This window comes from Arvicola amphibius, chromosome X (genome assembly GCF_903992535.2).
Source record: "Arvicola amphibius chromosome X, mArvAmp1.2, whole genome shotgun sequence".
NCBI lineage: Eukaryota > Metazoa > Chordata > Mammalia > Rodentia > Cricetidae > Arvicola > Arvicola amphibius.
In genome coordinates, this window is record NC_052065.1 from 16,139,146 (window position 1) to 16,160,664 (window position 21,519).

A 21,519-nucleotide genomic window follows, 5' to 3' on the forward strand; every position below is an offset into this window, starting at 1 on the left:
TGTGTAACCCTGGCTGTCCTGGAACTCGCTCTGTAGACCAAGCCAGCCAAGCTAGCTTGCCTTTGCCTCCGGACTGCTAGGATTAAAGTTATGCCAGTTCCTTGAATTTAAGTGAAAATTATTTTGTTTTGTTTTGTTTTGTTTTTCGAGACAGGGTTTCTCTGTGGCTTTGGAGCCTGTCCTGGAACTAGCTCTTGTAGACCAGGCTGGTCTCGAACTCACAGAGATCCGCCTGCCTCTGCCTCCCAAGTGCTGGGATTAAAGGCGTGCGCCACCATCGCCCGGCTAAGTGAAAATTATTTATTAAGAGACTCTGGAAGGTGGGCACGGGAAGATGGTTCACACCAGTAAGCCCCTGGAAGTCTGAGGTTAAAAGAAAACAAAATTAAAAAACCCTGAAGTTCGAATTAACACGGGAAAATGAGCAAGATTCAGTAAAAAACAAACAAAAGAACTAAATACAAAAATCTTGAAGATTCCCCCCCCTCCCCCCTTTTCAGGGGATTCATTTGAAGAGAAGTTTTTGAAACCGATGACATCATCTGTTACCCGAGGCACGTGGCAACTCCAAGCGGGTCCTGGAGCGTTGACGTCACCACGCTGTGGCTTCCTCCCCGCCCTCTTTTCTTTCTAGAACCCGTCGCTGGTTCGTGAATCCGGAAGTAGACTGCCAAAACAACAGCGCCACGGGACCAGGACAGGCGGGACCTAAGCAGGCACTAGCTCACAGGCAGAAAAACGCTAAATTCACGACTTTGGGGGGCGGGGTTCCTGGCAGGAGCCCTCTAGGCGCATGCTCAGAGGCGACCTCCAGGCCAGGAGGAGGGGCAGGGTCGTTCAGAACCCTGTGCGCCTGCGCTCTGGTGCAAGGTGGGGCCGCGGGCGCCCGCACTGTAGGGTTTTCGTTAGGGTTGGGGGCAACTGTCAACTGTCACCGGGACAGAGACGACAGTTACCGGCGGGATGGCAACACCCTCCGCAGCCTCGGACTTGGCTTACTCTGCAGCGCCCTCGCCCGTCGGGGGTGCCCAGGCGGCAGCGGCGGCAGAGGAGGAGGAGCGAGAGGTGGTACGGGTCCGAGTCAAGGTGAGGCTGGCGGCTGGTCGGCCAGCCTGCCTGGGCACCCAATAGGCGAAAAGATGGTGGCTGCCATAGGATATAGGGCAGGACCTGAAATCCGGGGCGTTACTGGGAGACGGGGGGGCGAGGTTTGAGAGCAGAATGATGGGAGAATGAAGACATGGGTCTTGGGGACATATCCTTGGGTGTGTAACTGGAGATAGAGGGGAAAGGGCTGCTGGAGTGGAGGGGTGGAGCCTACGGGTAGAGAGGTTGGTTGGAGGGTAGAGGAGGGCCTCCGGAGTCCAGAGGAATGACAGAGGTGCTGTTGCTGTCAGAAGAGGGAGTCCTAAAGTCAGTCAACATTTTGGAGTGTGGACTTTCATGCATGTCCCCAACCCTGAGCCCACGTGCTTGGGGGGGGGGGCAAAAACAGTTCAATGATATGTTTTGGACACTGGTAAGTATCTTGAGAACATAATAGGAAAAGTTAGACTCTAGGGAGTTCTTTACACAAAGTTTTGTAGGAAAATTCCCCAAAAGGGATTGAAGTCACAGAGACCTGAATAAAAGAGTCACCTATGTGCATTTAAGGTGGGAGAAGAGTTCTAGGTAGAAGGAACAGCAAGAGAAAAGGCTAGGAGGTGGAGACTAGTTTGGTCTGTTCCTGTGGGTTCCCATATTGTTGGAGAAGGAGGACTGAGGGCAAAAGTGATAGGATGATCGGGAGCGAGAAGGGCAGGTGGACAGCCTGGCATGCATACTCTGAGGAGGAACTTGTTGCAGTAATTCCAGCAAGCTCACACTGGAGTGGTGGCACTGGCAGTGGTGAAAAGGTCAACAGATCACTTCCGTGTAATAGGCAAAGATTTAGTGAGTGAGCCAGATGAAGAAGTGGGAAGGATGTTCAGAGCAAAGGAGATGAGCACACACAAAGGGCTGGAGGAAGGATGTAGTCAAGGTAACTCCCAACAGTTTGCTACTGCTAGAGCAGAATGTTAAAAATCTGAGTGGAGAGAAGACTACGTTGGGACCCCAGGTTTGCTGTTGAAAACTTTTGTTTTTTTCGAGACAGGGTTTCTCTGTACATCCCCGGCTGTCCTGGAACTCACTCTGTAGACCAGCCTGGCCTTGAACTCACAGAGATCCTCCTGCCTCTGCCTCCCTGGGTGCTTGGATTAAAGGTGTGCGCCACCACTGCCTGGAAGCTGTTGAAAACATTTAATCGTGGGGTGTTAGAGGTAGATTTGCTAGATTGATTGCAGTGTAGGAGACTGATTTTGTTGTGGTCAGACTGGACATGGTGATTCTGGCAACCATAGTTAAGGGACTCTTGCGGTAGCTTTGTTCCTGCTTGTCTGTTCCTGTCTTTTTGGGGGGGTGGGAGGATTTTGAGACAGGGTTTCTCTGTAGCTTTGGAGCCTGTCCTGGAACCAACCAGCTCTGTAAACCAGACTGGCCTCGAACTCACAGAGATTCACCTGTCTCTGCCTCTTGGGTGCTGGGATTAAAGGTGTGTGCCACCACTATCTGGCTGACTCTAATATTAAAATTCTCAGGACACATCCATTCTTTCTTTGCCCAGAAACGCCTGTGCCTTCCTCTTAGAACAAAAACAAGAGTCTCCACTATGGCCAAGAGCATCCCATCTAAATTTGGTCCCTGCTTTCTGCCACTCTGTACCTCACCCACTCTTCTGAATGGTGCTGTGGCCCCTCATGGCCTACCCCTTGTCTTCTTTCCCCAGAAATGTGAGAGCTTCTTGTCACCTGAGTTCCGCTCTTTTGCTGTAGATCCTCAGATCACCTCACTGGACGTGCTTCAGCACATCCTCATCCGAGCCTTTGACTTGAACGGGTAAGTGGGAGGATGAAGCAGGCCGCTCATCTCAACAGCAGCTGTCTGTCTTTTGTGGGTTTGGCTTTTTCAAATAATTCTATGATGAGTATATGTATCGTGCTGGGAGTTTTGGGGAAATGCCATAAACTAGCGGAAGTATTTTGGGCTACAGGGCATGTGTTTTTAAAACTTTCATGGAATGTTTCCAAAATGGTTCTCCAGACACGTTTTACCAGTTCAGCCTCAGCAGCAGTATAGAAAATGTTTTTCCTGAATGTGGTGGTCCACACCTTTAGTCCTGGCACCCTGGAGGCAAAAACAGGCAGATCTCTGACAATTCAAGGCCAGCCTGCTGTACGTGGTGAGTTCCAAGACAGTCAGGGATACACAGAGACATTCGCTCAAAAAAAAGTAAAATAAAAGGTTTGTTTCACCAACCATGGTGATACATACCTGTGATCGCAGTACTCTGGAGGCTGAGACAGGAGCATCAAGGCCAGCCTAGGCTACATAATGAAACTGTCTCAAAAGGAAGAAAGAAAATAATAAAGTTGTTTTCTTCAAGCCCTCCCAAACAGTGGTTATTATAAGACATTATAAAATTTGTCAGTCTGGTAGCTGAGAGTTGATATCTCATAGGGGCAGATGTGATGTTTATTTTGTTGTGGTAGGTTATTCTGGAGGAATATATGATTGTGCTAACAAATTTTAAAATTTATTTAACTTATTTATTTTATGTGCATTGGTGTGAGGGTGTTGGATCCCCTGGACCTGGAGTTACAGACAGTTGTGAACTGCCATGTGGGTGCTGGGAATTGAACCTGTTGGAAGAGCAGCCAGTGTTCTTTACCACTGAACCATCTCTCCAGCCCTGTGGTTACAAATTTAAATAGTATGAAATTCAGCTGGTCATGGTAGCCCATGCCTTTAATCCCAGCACTAGGAAGCAGAGGCAGGCAGGTCTCTGCGAATTTGAGGCCAGACTAGTCTACAAATCAAGTTCCAGGACAGCCAGGGCCATTACACAGAGAAACCGTGTCTCAAAACATCAAAAAAGAAAAAAGTATGAAGTTGATGGATATTTAGGATGATTCTGGGTTTACAGTGATCATCACACAAAATACTTCTTTGTATTTGCACAGGTGTATCTGAAGAATAAATTCTTAGTTTTATTGTACATTTGTGCATTAACATTCTGTTGTGAAAAATAACAAACATACAGACTGCTTTTTAAAAAAAAATAGTAAGAAGGCTGCTTTCTTCCCACTTCTAACCCCCAGCTGTACTGTTAGCATCCCCAGAGGGGACCAGCATCTTACCAGTGTTCAATGTGCCCTCCAGATATAAGCAGGTGTGGATCTGTTTCTGTGTTCATGTAACAAAGTGGGTAGAAATGGCCTAACAACCTCAGGCTGCCTGTAATCCTTGGCATAGTTCCCAGCAAATAGAAGGAAGCTGTTTTTGGTACCTTTCACACTACCTTCCTTGTTTTGTAAACTGTTCCTGAAGTTGCTGGGGAACTGGGGATCCCAAGAGTTCCTTCATATCCTTTGTCCAGGAAGAAGAATTTTGGCATCAGCTACCTGGCGCGTGACCGGCTAGGACAGGAAGCTTTCCTCTCTCTCCTTTCTGATTGGGACCTCAGCACAGCTTTCGCCACTGCCTCCAAACCTTACCTGCAGTTGCGCGTAGACATTCGGCCCTCAGAGGACAGTGAGTACCCAGTGCTGGAGGACTACTGCCTTGAGATCCAGCTTTTCCCGTAGATAATAATCCTACCCCTTATAGTACACTCCTGGCAGGCCACAGGGACTCATTTCTTTTAAATTATGTCTGAAGACCTGGGTTCAATTATCACTAACACCCCAAAAACTTTGTTATAATGATGGTAGTTAGATAGTTTAAAACTCAAGTTCAAGGCTAGCCTTAGCTACAAAAGCAACCCTATCTCAAAACAAAACTACTACAAAATAATTCAAGTTTTGGGTTTTGAATTTTCAGATTAGGAATATTCAGCCTATATTATATTGGCAATTAATTTGAAAACATGGTGGCATAGTAATGTTTTCAGGGCTGTTAAAGAAAAATATTCATGCTCTTGGGGGAAAACCCATTTAAGTAGGAAGTAGTGAAGTGCATGGTGTCTCCAAATAATTTTACAAAAATGTGTTAATACATAAATGAACTAAAGCAAATGTGATTTTAAAAAAGTTAATGGGATTTGGATGAGGGTTGCAGGTACAGGGTGTTATGCAGTCTTGTCTTTTTTGCAGTGCTAGACATGAAAGCCAGGTCTTGCTCACTCGCATTAGGCAAACTCTGTGCCGTGGATGCCATGAAGCTACACTTCAGTTGCAGTGCATTCTGGTAGTCTTTTGGTGCTAGTAGTGGGGGTTTTTGTCTGTTTGTTTTGTTTATATATAGGATGTTTTGCCTGCATGTATGTCTGTGCACTACATGCATGATTGGTACCTGAGAAGGTCACAAGAGGGCATAGGATCCCCTGAACTGGAAATACAGATGGTTGTGAGCCACCTTCTGCATGCTGGGAATCAAACCCTGGTCTTCTAGAAAAGCAGCCAGTTACTTCTGAGCCAGCTCTACAGCACCACTCAGTATATTCTGTCTTTAACATTATTATGGGTTTGAATTTGGCTTTGGTTTTGGCATTTTTTTGAAACAATTATGGAATATAGGCCTGTATAACCTGGAACTTGCCATGTAAATGTGGCTGGCATCAAACTTACAGTGATCCTCCCATCTCTGCTTTTCCAAAGGACCTGCCTGCTTTGCCATGTTGTTAGGTTTTTGTTTGTTTGTTTGTTTGTTTGTTTGGGTTTTTTGTTTGTTTTTTGAGACAGGGTTTCTCTGTAGCTTTGGAGCCTGTCCTGGAATTAGCTCTTGTAGACCAGGCTGGCCTCGAACTCACAGAGATCCACCTGCCTCTGCCTCCTGAGTGCTGGGATAAAAAGCATGCACCACCACTGCCTGGCAAATAAATATTTTTTAAAAAGAAAGAAAAGGTGTGGGTTTGAAAGATGGTTCAGCAGTTAAGAACTCAGACTGATCTTTTTTGAAGGATCTGAGCTGGTTCCCAGCACCCTCAATCTAGCAGCTCACAACTGCCTTTAACTCCAGCTCCAAATGGTTGGTGCTCTCTCCCGGCCTCCTTGGCTCTGTGTCTTCATGCATGCACACGCGTATACACACACACACACACACACACACACATAAATAAACATAATAAAATAAATTTAAAAAACCAGAAAATGAAAAAGAGGTTGGAGAAATAATGCCCAGTGGTAGAGGGCTTGTTTAGTATATTGATGTCCTAGGTTCAAGCTGTAGGATGGCCAAAAAAATGATAACAATATCTGTAATAATAATTTCGTCAATTATGCCAACATCACTTGTTTTAAAAAAAATCACACTGAGATAGCTCAGCAGATAAGAGCACTTGCTGTTGTTGCAGAGAATCTGGGTTCAGTTCTAGCACTCATAACAATCTATATAACACCAGTTCTAGGGGATCCAATTGCTCTCTTCTGACCTCCACAGGCACCAGGCAAGCAAGTGGTTCACAGACCTATGTGCAGGCAAAACACTCATACACATAAAATATAATTTTTAAATGAGTAAAAACAACACTGCTTTGAAATGCCACTCTTTACAGATTGGGTTCCCATATATACTTAAATTTAGTCCTGGACTTCCTCTTACATTCTGCTGACTGGCTCCATTTGTGCTACATTTAACACTACATGTGTATGTTTTCATTTTTTATGTGTGTGGAATGGGGATTTTGTCTGTATGTATATCTGTGTATCGTGTACATGCGTGTTGTCCTTGGAGGCCAGAAAAGGGCATCGGATCCCCTAGAATTGGAGTTACAGATGGTTGTGAGCCACCATGTGGTCACTGGGAATAGAAGCTAGGATCTCTAGAAGGAGAAGCAAGTGGTCTTAGCCACTGAGCCATCTCTCCAGCCATATATATATGAGACAAGGTCTCACTGTGTAGCCCTGGCAGGCCTCAGACTCAGAGGTCCACCAGCCTCTTCCTCCCAAGAGCTGGAATTTAAGGCATGTACTACCACACAGGGCTAATACTATTATTTTTAATGACAGTGATTTTGTGGTCAGTTTTAATTTTAAAAAAGCCTTTACCATGTTCCTGATGTTCTTTTTCTTAGCTATTCTTTTTTTTTTTTTTTTTTTTTTTTTGGTTTAAACATGAATTGGTTCTTGTGAACCTTAAAATAATTTCATCCAGTTTCAGGATAAAAACATTAGAACATTAGGTTGGATTGCACTGGATGTATATATTACTTTAAGGTTTGGCAAGTTTGACAACTTTATAATGAAAAATGTATGTATCATATATATAATACCACAGACAGACGCCCATAATAAAATACTTGGATGTGTCTGCAGGAAATGTGTGTGCATTCACCCAAGGTGGATTATGTAAAAACTATTTCTAGCCGCATGTTGGTCCATGTCAGGTTTTGTGTTTGTAGAAATCCTTTGCCTATTTCTAAATGTGTTTTCAATTTTCCTATTGTTTATCCGTGTATAATAGAATACTTTTCCTGTCAACTACTTTTGGCCTTGATAGCTCGTATGTTCTCCTTTCCCTTCTTGGCTCCTTTCTCTCCCTCCCCTCTTTGTCCTCTCCTTCTTTTCTCTCTTCCCCCCTTCCCTGCTCCCTCTCTTGGTCTCAAATAGCCTAAGCTGGCTTCGAACTTCTGATTCTCCTTTCTCTACCTGCCAAGTACCAGGATTATAGGTGTGTGCCACAACACTGGGCTGAGTTTACTCTCTGTGACATTCATGTTGTTGCTGTGCCTTTCTATTTATGTTTGTCAGGTATACCTCAAAGTTTCTTTAATTTGCCACACCACCACCCCTACCCGTTTGATATTTGAGGTGGGCTTTCACTATAAACCTTTTGCCAGCTTTGGATTCAATGTGTAACCCATGCTGGCCTCAAACTTGTGATAGTCTTCCTAACTTCATCCTGCCAAGTACCGGGATCACAAGCATGAGCCACTCCACCCAGCTTAATTTTTTATATGAGTTTATTTGTTTTACATCCCAGCTCGAGTTTCCCCTCCCTCCTCTCCTTCCAGTCCCTTCGCTCCCACCCCTCTTTGTTCCACCAATCCACTCCTCCTCTGTTGCTGTTTAGGAAAAAACAGGTCTCCCATGAGTATCAATAAAACATGGCATATCAAGTTGTAGTAAAGCTAAGCACCTCTCCCTATATTAAGGCTGGGCAAGGCCACCCAGTATGAGAAGTAAGTTTCCAAAAGCCTGCAAAAGAGTCAGAGACAGTCCCTGCTCCCACTGTTAGGAGTCCCACAAGAGGACCAAGCTACACAACTGTAACATACATGCAGAGGGCCTAAGTCAGTCCTATGCAGGCTCCTTGGTTGTCAGTTCATTCTCTGTGAGCCCCCATGAGCCCAGGTTAGTTGATTCTGTGGGTTTTATTGTGGTGTCCTTGACCCCTCTGGCTCCTACAATCCCTTCTCCCCCTCTTCTGCAGCATTCCCTGAACTCTGCCTAATGTTTGGATGTAGATCTGCTTCTGTTTCCATCAGTTGCCAGATGAAGCTTCTCTGATGGCAATTAGGCTAGACACCAATCTGGTCACAGGAGATGGCCAGTTCATGCTACTTATCTGCTATTAAAAGGAGCCTGAGCTGGTGTTATCCTTGTAGCTTCATGGGAGATTCCCCGGTATCAGATTTTTACCTGACTCTGAAGTGCACCCCCTTTCCAGTAGTGTCCTTCAGTACTCTACCCCCCACAGATCACCCCTGTTCCCATCCCCACCTGCCCTCAGTCCACTCACAAAATCTCTTCTATTTCCCCTTCCCAGGGAGATCCAGGTGTCCCCCATTGAGCCCTCCTTGTTCCTAGCCTTTCTGGGTCTGTGGATTGTAGCATAGTTATCCTTTACTTTACAGCTAATATCCACTTATGAGTGAGAACATGCCATGTTTGTCTTTCTGGGTCTGGGTTACCTCATTCAGGATGATTTTTTCCAGTTCCCTCTATTTCCCTTTAGATTTCCTGATGTCATTGTTTTTAACAGCTGAGTAATATTCCATTGTGCAAATGTGTCACATTTTCTTTATCCATTCCTCGGTTGGGAAACATGTAGGTTGTTTCCAGGTTCTGTTTATTACAAATAAAGCTGCAGTGAACACAATTAAGCAAGTGTCCTTGTGGAATGACTGAGCATCCTTTGGATATATGCCCAAGAGTGGTATAGTGAGGTCTTGGGGTAGACTGATTCAACAGTTTTCTGAGAATTTGTCATTCTGACTTCCAAAGGGACTGTACAAGTTTGCACTTCTACCAGCAATGGAGGAGTGTTCTCCTTGCCCCACAACCTCTCCAGCATAAGTTGTCATCAGTGTTTTTGATTTTAGCCATTCTGATAAGTGTAAGATGGAATGTCAGAGTTGTTTTGATTTGCATTTCCCTGATGGCTAAGAATGTTGAACGTTTTAAGTATTTCACTTCCTCCCCTCCTCCCACTTCCCTCCCACTCCCTCCACACACCCTTCCCCCAACCCCCGTCCAATCTTAAGAGAGGGCAAGTACCCTGCCCTGTAGAAAATCCAAGGCCTCCCCACTACATCTAGGTTGAGCAAGGTACACATCCGAAGAGAATAGGATCCCAAAAAGCCAGTACATGCAGTAGAGACAAATCCCAGTGCCATTGTCATTGGCCCCTCAGTCTGCCCCAACTGTCAACCACATTCAGAGGGTCCAGTTTGATCCCATGCTCATTCATTCCCAGTCCAGTTGGAGTTGGTGAACTCCCATTAGCTCAGGCACATTGTGTCAGTGGGTTTAACAACCCCTCATGGTCTTGACTTCTTTGCTCATACTGGCCTTCCTTCCCTTCTTCATCTGGACCATGGGAACTCAGTCTAGTGCTCCGAAGAGGGTTTCTGTCTCTGTTTCCATCTGTTGTTAGACAAAGGTTCTATGGTGATATTTAAGATACTAAGATATTTAAGATGGGCTGGAGAGATGGCTCAGTGGCTAAGAGCTTTGCTTGTTCTTCCAAAGGTTCTGAGTTCAATTCCCAGCAACCACATGGTGGCTCACAACCATCTGTAATGAGATTTGGTGCCCTCTTCTGGCCTGCAGGGATACATGGATTCCTGGGAATTTTTCTAGAGCCAGATTTCTTGCTAACCCCAAATGGCTCCCTCAATCAAAATATCTCTTTCCTTGCTCTCATATCTGTCCTTCCTCCATCTCAACTATCCCATTCCCTCAAGCTTTCCCCAACCCTTCCCTTCTCCCCTCCTCTTCCCCTTCTCCTCCTGAAACTGAGAAGCTTCTGTAAAGCAAAGGACACTGTCACTAAGACAAAAAGACAACCTACTGAATGGGAGAAAATCTTCAGCAGTTCCACATTAGACAAAGGACTGCTCTCCAAAATATATAAAGAACTCAAGAAATTAGACATTAAAATTCTAAATAACCCAATTAAAAAATGGGGTACTGAACTAAACAGAATTCTCAACAGAAGAATTTCAAATGGCCAAAAGATACTTAAGGACATGTTCAACTTCCTTGCTATCAGGGAAATGCAAATCAAAACAACTTTGAAATATCATCTTAGACCTGTCAGAATGTCTAAGATCAAAAACACTAATGATAGTTTATGCTGGAGAGGATATGGAGTAAGGGAAACACTCATCCATTGCTGGTGGGAATGCAAATGTGTAACCACTTTGGAAATCAGTGTGGTGTGGTTTCTCAGAAAATTGGGAGTCAACCTACCTCAGGATCCAGCAATACCACTCTTGGGAATATACCCAAGAGATGCCCAGTCATACTACAAAAGTATTTGTTCAACTATGTTCATAGCAGCATTATTTGTAATGAGGTACCCCTCAACAGAAGAATGGATAAAGAAGGTGTGGCACATCTACACACTAGAGTACTGCTCAGAGGTAAAAAAAAAAATGACATCTTGAATTTTGTATGCAAATGGGTGAAATTAGAAAACATCATCCTGAGTGAGATAACCTAGACCCAAAAATATAAATATGGTATGTACTCACTCATAAGTGGATGCTAGCATAAAGGACATTGAGCCTATAGTTCATGATTCTAGAGAAGCTAAATAATAAGGTGAATGCAAAGAAAAACATATATAGATCCACCTAAAAATTGGAAGCAGACAAGATCGCCTGACAAAATTGGGAGCCTGGGGGTGGGAGGTAGAAGGAAGGTAACAATTGAGAATCTTCTGTTGAGAATTCTGTTTAGATCTGTATCCCATTTTTAATTGGATTATTTGATTTGTTGATGTCTAGTTTCCTGAGTTCTTTATATATTTTGGAGCTCAGCCCTTTGTCAGATGTGGGGTTGGTGAAGATTTTTTTCCCGTTCTGTAGGCTGCCGTTTTGTCTTATTGATGGTGTCCTTTGCTTTACAGAAGCTTCTCAGTTTCAGGAGGTCCCATTTATTAATTGTCAGTTTTAGTGCCTGTGCTATTGGTGTTCTGTTCAGGATGTTGTCTCCCATGCCAATGTGTTCAAGGCTATTCCTACTTCTTCTTCTATCACTTTCAGTGTATCTGGATATATGTTGAGGTCTTTGATCAACTTGGACTTGAGTTTTGCAACCAGCTTAATTTTAAGTCTTTTATTTTTAAATATTTAAAATAATATAATATATTTTAAACATTTAAAAATATTTATTTTATAAGTCAGGTGGTGGTAGTGCATCTCTTTAATCCCAGCACTTAGGAGGCAGAGGCAGGAGAATCTCTGTAAGTTCGAGGCCAGCCTTGGTCTACTGAGTGAGTTCTAGCACTACCAGGACTACACAAAGAAACCCTGTCTCAAAAAAAAAACCTCCAAAAAATTTCTTATTTTATGTGACTGTATATGTGCTTGAGTATATGTGTGTATGTATACCATATGCATGCAGGTATCTGGGATGACTAGAACATGGCCCCGGAACTGGAATTATAGGTGGTTATGAGCCGTCCAATGTGGGTGCTGGAAACTGAACCCAGGTTCTCTGCAAGAGCACCAAGTCCTATTAACCACTGAGCTGTCTCTCCAGCATTGTCAGCCTTCTTGTTGGTTTTAGGTATAACTTTTTTAAAGGGTTGAACCCAGGGCTTTGTATATGCTAGGCAAGCACTCTACTTCTGAGCCACCTATCCACCACTTTTTTTAGGCTCTCTCTTAGTCATTTTTCTATTACTGTGATAAGATGCCATAACTAAGGCAACTTAAAAAGGAAAGTATTAAGAGTCTGTAGAGATGGCTCAGCAATTAAGAGCACTGGCTGCTCTTCCAGAGGATCTTGGTTCAATTCCCAGCACCAACATGGCATGTCACAACTGTTTGTAACTCCAATTCCAGGGGATTTGACACCTTTACATGCAAGCAAAACACCATGGACATGAAAAATAAAAATGAATCATCAAAACATTTTAATTAAAAAGTGCTTATAGTTTCACAGAGTTAGAATCCATGACCATCAATCATGGTGGCAGGCAGGCTTGGTGCTGAAGCAGTAGCTGAGAGCTCACAATTTGATTTTGTGCGGCTGGAGAAATGACTCAGTGGTTAAGAGCACTGACTGCTCTTCCAGAGGACCTAGGTTCAATTCCCAGCAACCACATGGCAGCTCACAGCTGTCTATAACTTCAGTTCCAGGGAACCCAACACTCATGGAAAAACATCAAGGTGGGGAGGGTTGAAGGGGGAGGGGAGAGGCAGGGAGGGGAGCAGAGAAAAATGTAGAGCTCAATAAATATCAATAAAAAGGGAAAAACATCAATGCATATTTAAAAAAGACTCACGTTTTGATTTTGTTTGTTTTTGAGACAGGGTCTCTTTATGTATTCCTGGCTGGCTTCACTATATAGACCAGGCTGGCCCAAGACTCACAGAGGTGCATCTGGCTCTGCCCCCGCTCAAGTGCTGGGATTAAAGGCAGACACTACTATTCCCATCTTTTTTTGTTTTTGTTTTTTTGTTTTTTTGTTTTTTTGAGACAGGGTTTCTCTGTGTAACAGCCCTGACTATCCTGGAACTCACTCTGTAGACCAGCCTAGCTTCAAACCCACAGAGATCTGCTGGCCTCTGCTTCCTGAGTGCTGGGATTAAAGGTGTGCGCCACCACCACCCAGCACTACACCCATCTTAATGGATGCATTTTTAAAGATTTGTTTTAATTTTACATGCATGTGGGGTTTTTTTTAGGTTTTTTAAGACAGGGTTTCTCTGTAGCTTTGGAGCCTGTCCTGGAATGTCCTGGAACTAGCTCTTGTAGACCAGGCTGGCCTCGAACTCACAGAGATCTGCGTGCCTCTGCCTTCCGAGTGCTGGGATTAAAGGTGTGCATCACCACTGCCAAACCCATGCATGTAGTCTTACATGTATGTATGTGAACCATGCGCATGCCTGCCATCCAAGGAAGCCAGAAGAGGACATTGGATTCCTTAGAACTGAAGTTTTAGGCAGGTGTAAGCCACCACATGGAGGTAGAGAACTGAATCCTAGGTCCTCTACAAGTGCTCTTAACCACTGAGCCATCTCTCCAGCCCTAATATTTATGCATTTTTAGATACTTGACAGTGAATTTCTTTTTGTTGTTTTGAAACAGGGTTTTGCCATATCTTAGGCTGGTTGGCTTTTAATTCACTGTGTAGCCAGGCTAACCTCAAACTCAAAACAGTCATCTGGTTTCAATCTCCTGAGTGTTGTGATTATAGATATGTGCTACCATGCATGGTGGTTGATAAACTTTGATTTTTAAAGAAATAGAAGTATACTTTAATGATGAGTATAGTATAATATGCCTGGTTTGGTGGTACATGTCTATACCTCAAAGCACTCAGGAGGCAGAAGCAGGCAGCCTTTGTGAGTTTGAGGCCTGCCTAGTGTATATAGCAAGTTTGAAACCAGCTAGGGCTGCAGCCCTGGTTGTCCTCACTATGTAGACCAGACTGGCCTCAAACTTGGAAATCTGCCTGCCTCTGTCTCCTAAGTACAGAGGTTAAAGGCATATGCCACCATACCTGGCCTAAAAAGGTCTGAAGTTTTGTTTATTTTTAATTTTTTGAGATTTATTTTATGTGTATAGGTGTTTTGTCTGCATGTATCTGTGCACCATATGTGTACAGTGCCTGTAGAAACTAGAAGAAGGGGTCCGATTACTTGGAACTGGAGTTACAGATGGTTGTGAGCTGCCATGTGGGTGCTGGGAATTGAACCCCAGTCCTCTGGAATGGCAGCCAGTGCTCTTAACCACTGAGCCATCTCTCCAGCCCCTTGGTGAGTCATTTCTTTACTTCAGAAAAGTTTACATTATACTTGTTGCCTGTTTAATTCTAAGATCGTCACCTGATCTTTTATTCTCTTCATTTTTTTGGTATTTGCATATTGGATCTCCCAAGCTTGAGTTCCAGGTCTTTTTACATTTTTGCCAAAATCATGTTACCTTAATTCTTTGTTTGTTTGTTTGTTTTCCAAGACAGGGTTTATCTGTAGTTTTGGAGCCTGTCCTAGAACTAGCTCTTGTAGACCAGGCTGGCCTTGAACTCACAGAGATCTGCCTGCCTCTGCCTCCCAAGTGCTGGGATTAATAAAGGCGTGCGCCACCACCGCCCGGCCTGTAACCTTAATTCTATTTTACAGTAATTTCTTAATTTGGTAAATAGTACAGCCTTCATCTCACCTGGAAAGTGTTTTAATGTTTTAGCTAGACCACACTGGCAGCTAGCTGTTGCGGTGGGAGGCACACAAAAGGAGCTGGTTAGGAAGCAGCAGTCTGAGGTATCTGGGGTAGGTGGCTCACATAGGGTCACAAGGTGGACAAACAATGAGTTGGTGTTGAAATAAGCCACAGGGCTTGGCAATGATCTGGACTTGGGGACTGAGGGAATGGGAGGGGCCAGGGATAGGTCAAGGTTATTGGCAATTGAACAGTTGAAGGAAAAGGGAATGGCTGTGCTGGGAAAGTCTCTCTTCCTCTCCTTTGTGGCCCCTTAGGTTTTTTTTAAATATTTATTTATTTATTACGTATACAATATTCTGTCTGTGTGTATGCCTGCAGGCCAGAAGAGGGCACCAAATCTCATTACAGATGGTTGTGAGCCACCATGTGGTTGCTGGGAACTGAACTCAGGACCTTTGGAAGAGCAGGCAATGCTCTTAACCTCTGAGCCATCTCTCCAGCCCAGGCCCCTTAGTTTTGTACCCTCATAGATACTTATGCAGAGGCAGTGACTTTAGATGTGACTTTTTCCTTTAGCTCTGTGGAAGAAAGGACTATGAGTCATGAACATGCTACTTAGGGGTGCCATTGACCTGCAAACAGCAGTGACAGAAACAAATAGAAGTTGATTTGTTTCATGTAGTTATATGCTTCATAGAATTATCCATATAATGGAATTGACCATTGGATGTTGTTAGCTTTTGCAACACTGTGCTGCCAGTTGATAGCTATTACAATTCTTTTTTGTCCTTTGGTTTTTGAGACAGGGTTTCTTTGTGTAGCCCCGGCTGTCCTGGAACTCACTCTGTAGACCAGGCTGGCCTTGAACTCACAGAGATCCTCCTGCCTCTGCCTTCTGAGTTCTGGGAATATAGGCATGCACCACCACATTGGGCAATAAATGTAATTTCAAATTTAAAAAATGAGGCTAGAGAGATGACTAACTGGTCAAGACCAACATATTGCTCTTCCAGAGGCCCCAAGTTTGGTTCCCAGCACCCTTGTCAGATAGATCACAACTGCTGATAATTCCAGCTCTAGGGGATAGGAGACCTTTTCCTGAATTCCATGGGTATCTCCGCTTTACATGCACATACCCCAATGCAGGCACACATACATACACAGAATTCAAAAGAAAATAAAGAGTGCTTGCTCTTCTTTCAAGGGTCCTGCATTCAGTTCCCAGCACCCACATATAGTGGCTCACCACCTCTAGCCCCAGGGGACCCCAAGACTTCTGAGTCTGTAGACACCTACACTTATGCGCATATATCTTCAAAAAGACACATATTCCAAAGAGACACATAATTCAAAGGAAAAGTGAAATAAAATCTTGCTAGGCTGGAGTCTGCCTTCTATGGAGCTAAAGCAGTGTAAGAGCACTGACTGCTTTTCCAGAAGACACAGGTTCAATTCCAAGCATCCATGTGGCAGCTCACAACTGTCTATAACTCTGGTTCCAAGAGATCTTGATGCCCTCTTCTGGCCTTCCTAGGCACCAGGCATGCATATGGCACACAGATATACATGCAGGCAAAAACCCATACACATAAAAAAATTATTTTTAATTTTAAATTTAAAAAAGGATTCTTGAGCCAGGTGGTGGTGGCACATGCCTTTAATCCCAGCACTTGGGAGACAGAAGCGATGGATCTCTGTGAGTTCGAGGCCAGCCTGGTCTACAGAGCGAGTTTCAGGACAGGATCCAAAGGTATGTAGAGAAACCCTGTCTCAAAAAAACAAAACAAAAAAAGGATTCTTGAACTTACCCCACAAGTGACAATTGCTGCTGTAGCCACATATATCTGAAACGAGAAGAGAGATGAGGAAGAGCTCTTAAGGGAAGGGGGAGAGGATAATAGAATACATGTGACATGGAAACAGGAGACCAGCAAGAGGAGGCTAGGGGAATAGGGGAGGAATAAGAACAAAGTATTTTCATATGTGTTTATGGAAATGTCATAATGAAGCCCATTACTTTGTATGCTAACTTAGAAAACTTAATTTAAAAAAGAGAAAGGGGGCCTAATGGCACAGAGGTTAAGAACATTGGCTGCTCTTCCAAAAGACTCAGGTTCAATTCCCAGCACCTAGATGGCAGCTCACAACTGTCTGTAATTCCAGTTCCAGGGGACCCGACACCCACAGCAAAACACCAATGCACATAAAGTAAATAATAAATAAATAAAAATTTAAAGTATGTCATATGAAACTGTACAAAAAAAGATAAGAAAGGAAACTACAGTGGACAAAACTACTAGGGGAAATAAAGATAGAGAAGGAAGAAATCTCTGCTGATGTTCATGGACCAGGAGTGGCTAAGGTCAAGCATAGAATGGTTTCCTTTGTCAAACATACTCAACATACTTCTCCACTAACACTTTTCTAAGATATGTCTAGGCTATGGGGTAAGGTTAATGAGGCTATGATCCTAGAAATAGGAATCTACCATTTCCCAGCTATAGAATCTTGGTCACTAACTAGTTGTTCCAAACCTTTTGGGTCATTTTCTGTTAAACTGGAATGGTAATAGCACCTTCTATCATTTTGGTGGCAAGAACTATCATTGATGTAAGATGTGGAGCATATGCTCTCAGACTTTGGTGTTGTAAGGAGACCGCTTGTTTGTTCCCGGCTGCTCAGCCCCAAAATAACCACACAGAAACTGTATTAATAAATCACTGCTTGGCCTATTAGCTCTTGCTTCTTATTGTATAGCTCTTACATCTTAATTTAACCCATTTCTATTAATCTGTGTATTGCCACATGGCTGTGACTTACTGACAAGGTTCCATCTGGTGTCTGTCTCTGGTGGGGCTACATGGCTTCTCTCTGACTCCGCCTTCTTTCTCCCAGCTATTCTGCCCTGCCAGGTCCAAGACAGATTCTTTATTAAGCAATGGTATTCACAGCATACAGAGGAGAATCCCACATTACTTTGGGCCTGGGCTTGTGTGGGACCTTGAACAAGTATCTATAGACCTATTTCCCCATCAAAAATAAATAAATCCAAGAGGGGTGGCCACACCTATAGTCCTTTAATTCTAGGTATTGGGGAAGGTAAGGCCTGCCTGGACTAGAATAAGTTCAGGAACAGCCTGGGTAACTTAATGAGATACTGTTTCAAAAAAGGTTTTTAAAAGAGGTCTCATGATGTAACTCAGCAGTAGAGCACTGGCATAGAACATGTGATGCCCTGGGTTTGATTTCCCAGGACTATCCCATCCACACTCACAAATAAATATATTTTTAAAAGAATACTAGCTAGTATTTCCATAGAACTGAGTATCAGAGGACAACTTCCACCATGGGACTGAACTCGGGTTATCAGAATTGGTGGCATGTGCCTTTACTCACTGAGCCATCTCGCTGACCACCAGCTTTATTTATTTATTTATTTATTTATTTATTTAGTTTTCAAACAAGGTCTTACTACGTAGCTCTGGCTGTCCTGGAATGTGCTTTGTAGACCAGACTGGCCTCAAACTCACAGAGATCCACCTGTCTTTGCCTTTCAAGTGCTGAGATTAAAGGCATGCACCACCAGGCCGTCAAGTGTTTTTTAAAAATGAGATAGAATCTCCTAGCCCAAGCCCTGGCCTTGAACTCTCCATCTTCCTACCTCAGCCTCCAGAGTAACTGAGATTACAGATCTGCACTGCCAGGCTCAATAGATATTATTTTTTCTTAAGGTTAATCCGTTGCTTCAGTGCCTTGCAATAAATATTACTTAAATCATTGAAATATTAAAGGCTTCCCTGCCATTTTGTGAAATATTTCTCATGTAAGAACTATTCATAGCTGTTTTTTTTTAACATTATTTGGATGATAACAGGGAAAAGGGAATTGACATCGTTTATTACCCGGCTTGTAGCTAGGCTTTAGAAAAGGAACCCAGCCCTGTGATCTGGGTTCACATACCTGTTCTTATAGTGCTTCACTCTGTGTGCTCAGGCCCATTGCTGGAGGACTGGGACATAATTAGCCCCAAAGATGTCATCGGATCCGATATGCTACTGGCTGAGAAGCGTTCCTCACTGACGACAGCTGCCTTGCCTTTTACACAATCCATCCTGTCTCAGGTGATTTCAGGAGACTCGGGGGCCCCAGCTGGGATTGGAGGGAAAGGCCTATCTGGGACTCCCATTCCAGAGTGTGCTGGTTGGCATCTGCCCTATCCTGCACAGGGACCCGCAGCTTCTTTTCCTCCTTCCTTGCCAGGTGGGCCGTACATTGTCTAAGGTCCAGCAGGTGCTGAGTTGGTCATATGGGGAAGATATCAAGCCTTTCAAGCCCCCTCTGAGTGATGCTGAGTTTCACACATACCTGAATCATGAAGGCCAGCTCTCCCGTCCTGAAGAATTGCGTTTGCGGATCTATCATGGTGGTGTGGAGCCTTCCCTTCGAAAAGTGAGCCCCCTCGGTCACTCATCACTCTGTGGTGGCTCATGAGAGGCATTCAGTGGAACACACTGTCATAGGTAGGGTAGAGAGATTCCAAGGACAGAGGTTCTATTTCAGGTAGGTCAGTGGCAGGAAGACAGACTACCACAAGGACAGAGGCCATGAGAGACAGGGTGGGTGGTGACTAAAGACATGGGTATGGCAGCTCCCTAGTTGAAGCTCTGCCTCATCTCCTTTTGTCTCTGGCTAGGTGGTATGGCGGTACCTCCTGAATGTATACCCAGATGGGCTGACAGGCCGTGAGAGGATGGACTACATGAAACGGAAGAGTCGCGAGTACGAGCAGCTCAAAAGCGAGTGGGCCCAGCGAGTGAACCCCGAGGACCTGGAATTCATCCGCAGCACAGTCCTCAAGGACGTGCTTCGCACAGACAGAGCCCATCCCTACTATGCGGGGCCTGAGGATGGCCCACACCTACGGGCCCTACATGACCTGCTTACTACCTATGCTGTTACCCATCCACAGGTATCATACTGCCAGGGCATGAGTGACCTGGCATCACCCATCCTTGCTGTCATGGACCATGAAGGGCATGCTTTTGTATGCTTTTGTGGCATCATGAAGCGCCTGGCTGCCAACTTCCATCCTGATGGTCGTGCCATGGCCACCAAGTTTGCCCACCTCAAGCTGCTATTGAGACATGCTGACCCAGACTTCTACCAGTATCTGCAAGAAGCAGGAGCTGATGACCTTTTTTTCTGTTACCGCTGGTTGCTGCTGGAGCTTAAGCGTGAATTTGCCTTTGATGATGCTCTCCGAATGCTAGAGGTCACCTGGAGTTCACTGCCCCCTGACCCTCCTGAACATGAAGTGGAACTTGTTGGACCTCCGAGCCAAGTGGCAGACACTGGCTTTGGTAGCCACAGGGGACGGCCAGTACGTCAGAGGCACATGCTGAGGCCTGCTGGTGGCGGAAGCAGTGCTTTTGAAGATGCTGTTGTCCACTTAGCCACATCTGGCCAGGGACCAAGTGGTGGGGGACGTCTCCTGAGACAAGCCAGTCTGGATGGTCTCCAGCAACTCAGGGATAACATGGGCCCCAGGAAGGACTTTCTAGTCCAACTAGCCCACCCAGCTACCCTCATTAGCTCTAAGTCCCTCTCTGAGCCCTTGCTAAACTCCCCAGACCCACTCCTCTCCTCCTCTTCTCGGCCTGATTCCCCATCTTCTTCATCTCCTCCATCTACCCAGGAGGCTTCTCCTTCTGGTGACAGAGCTGTAGGATCCCCCTTGATGCAAGATGTAGGATCTCCCAGAGATCCTGGGAAGTCCCTACCACCCCCACCTCCAATGGGCCTTCCCCCACCCCAGGAGTTTGGCCGAGGGAACCCATTCATGCTTTTCCTCTGCCTGGCTATCTTGCTGGAGCACCGTGACCACATCATGCGCAATGGGCTGGATTACAATGAGCTAGCCATGCATTTTGACCGCCTGGTGCGGAAACACCATCTAGGGCGTGTCTTGCGCAGGGCCAAGGCTCTCTTTGCTGATTATCTGCAGTCTGAAGTGTGGGACTCTGAAGAGGGGGCTGAGGCCACAGCTCCATCTTGATTGTAATCCTTCCAGCTTTCCAATCCCAATGGTACTCCATTCTTTGTCTTGAGGGTCTACACAGGGCATTATTCCCTGCCTGCCATCCCCAGACCTGTTGGAGCCTGGGGCCCTCTCACTGGGTTTGAGTGTGTGGCTCAGTGTCGGCACTGCCCATGGAGGCTATGGCCTCTTCTGCTTTTGTTGTCATTTCTAAACTATACTTTACACACACAAAGATCACTGTAGCACGTGTATTTTTCTACTTCCTGGATATTATAGAAGTTACTGTGGGCTCTTTGGTTGATAGGACTGAAATAATTCAGTTGATTTAGAGTGGCTCCTGCTTTCTCTGCCACAGGGGAGTAGCTGATGAAAATCAGGTATTGGTGAACCTGGCCCAAGGACTGCTCTAGAAAAGGCTAAATCTATGTTTGATTGCTTAGTTGGTTTTGGGGTGTATCTGCCTATCTAGAATATAAAGGTCAATTTGATATCTGTGAATGTTATTTCAGGACCAGGCACAAAAAAATGAGGAAGAGAGAGTTTCTAGCTCAAAAAGAGGCAAGATTAAAAAAAAAGAGGCAGGATTCATGCCAGACATGGTGACACACGCCTTTAACCCCAGCACTCAGGAGCCTAAAAAGAGAAACATTTAGGCCACTCATCATTTCTAGAATCCAGACTCTTTTCTGGGGGCCTGTCCAGTACATAATGCTGGCAGCCCTAGCAGAGGTCTAAGGTTTTTAATTTTCCATGTGCTTTGAGACCAGCTTGTGGGACTGCTATGCCACGCTTAGAGCTCTAAGCTATGTTTCCAGTGGATGGATGCCCATCCTAACCATTTCA

General features: G+C 44.7%; 1 protein-coding gene across 2 annotated transcripts; it reads left to right on the top strand.

The window, feature by feature from the left end:
• The first annotated feature begins 814 nt into the window (after window positions 1-814).
• Tbc1d25 (TBC1 domain family member 25) lies at window positions 815-21,164 on the top strand. Of its 2 annotated transcripts, none has more exons than XM_038317271.1 (6): window positions 815-1,086; window positions 2,807-2,916; window positions 4,457-4,611; window positions 18,630-18,757; window positions 18,897-19,085; window positions 19,330-21,164. In XM_038317271.1, the coding sequence occupies exons 1-6, from the start codon at window positions 964-966 to the stop codon at window positions 20,689-20,691; spliced, it is 2,067 nt and encodes a 688-aa protein (XP_038173199.1). In that variant the 5' UTR covers window positions 815-963; the 3' UTR covers window positions 20,692-21,164. The 2 variants fall into 2 exon arrangements, with proteins under 2 accessions (XP_038173199.1, XP_038173198.1); XM_038317270.2 differs by lacking the exon at window positions 815-1,086 and adding an exon at window positions 1,144-1,519.
• Window positions 21,165-21,519: the final 355 nt, after the last annotated feature.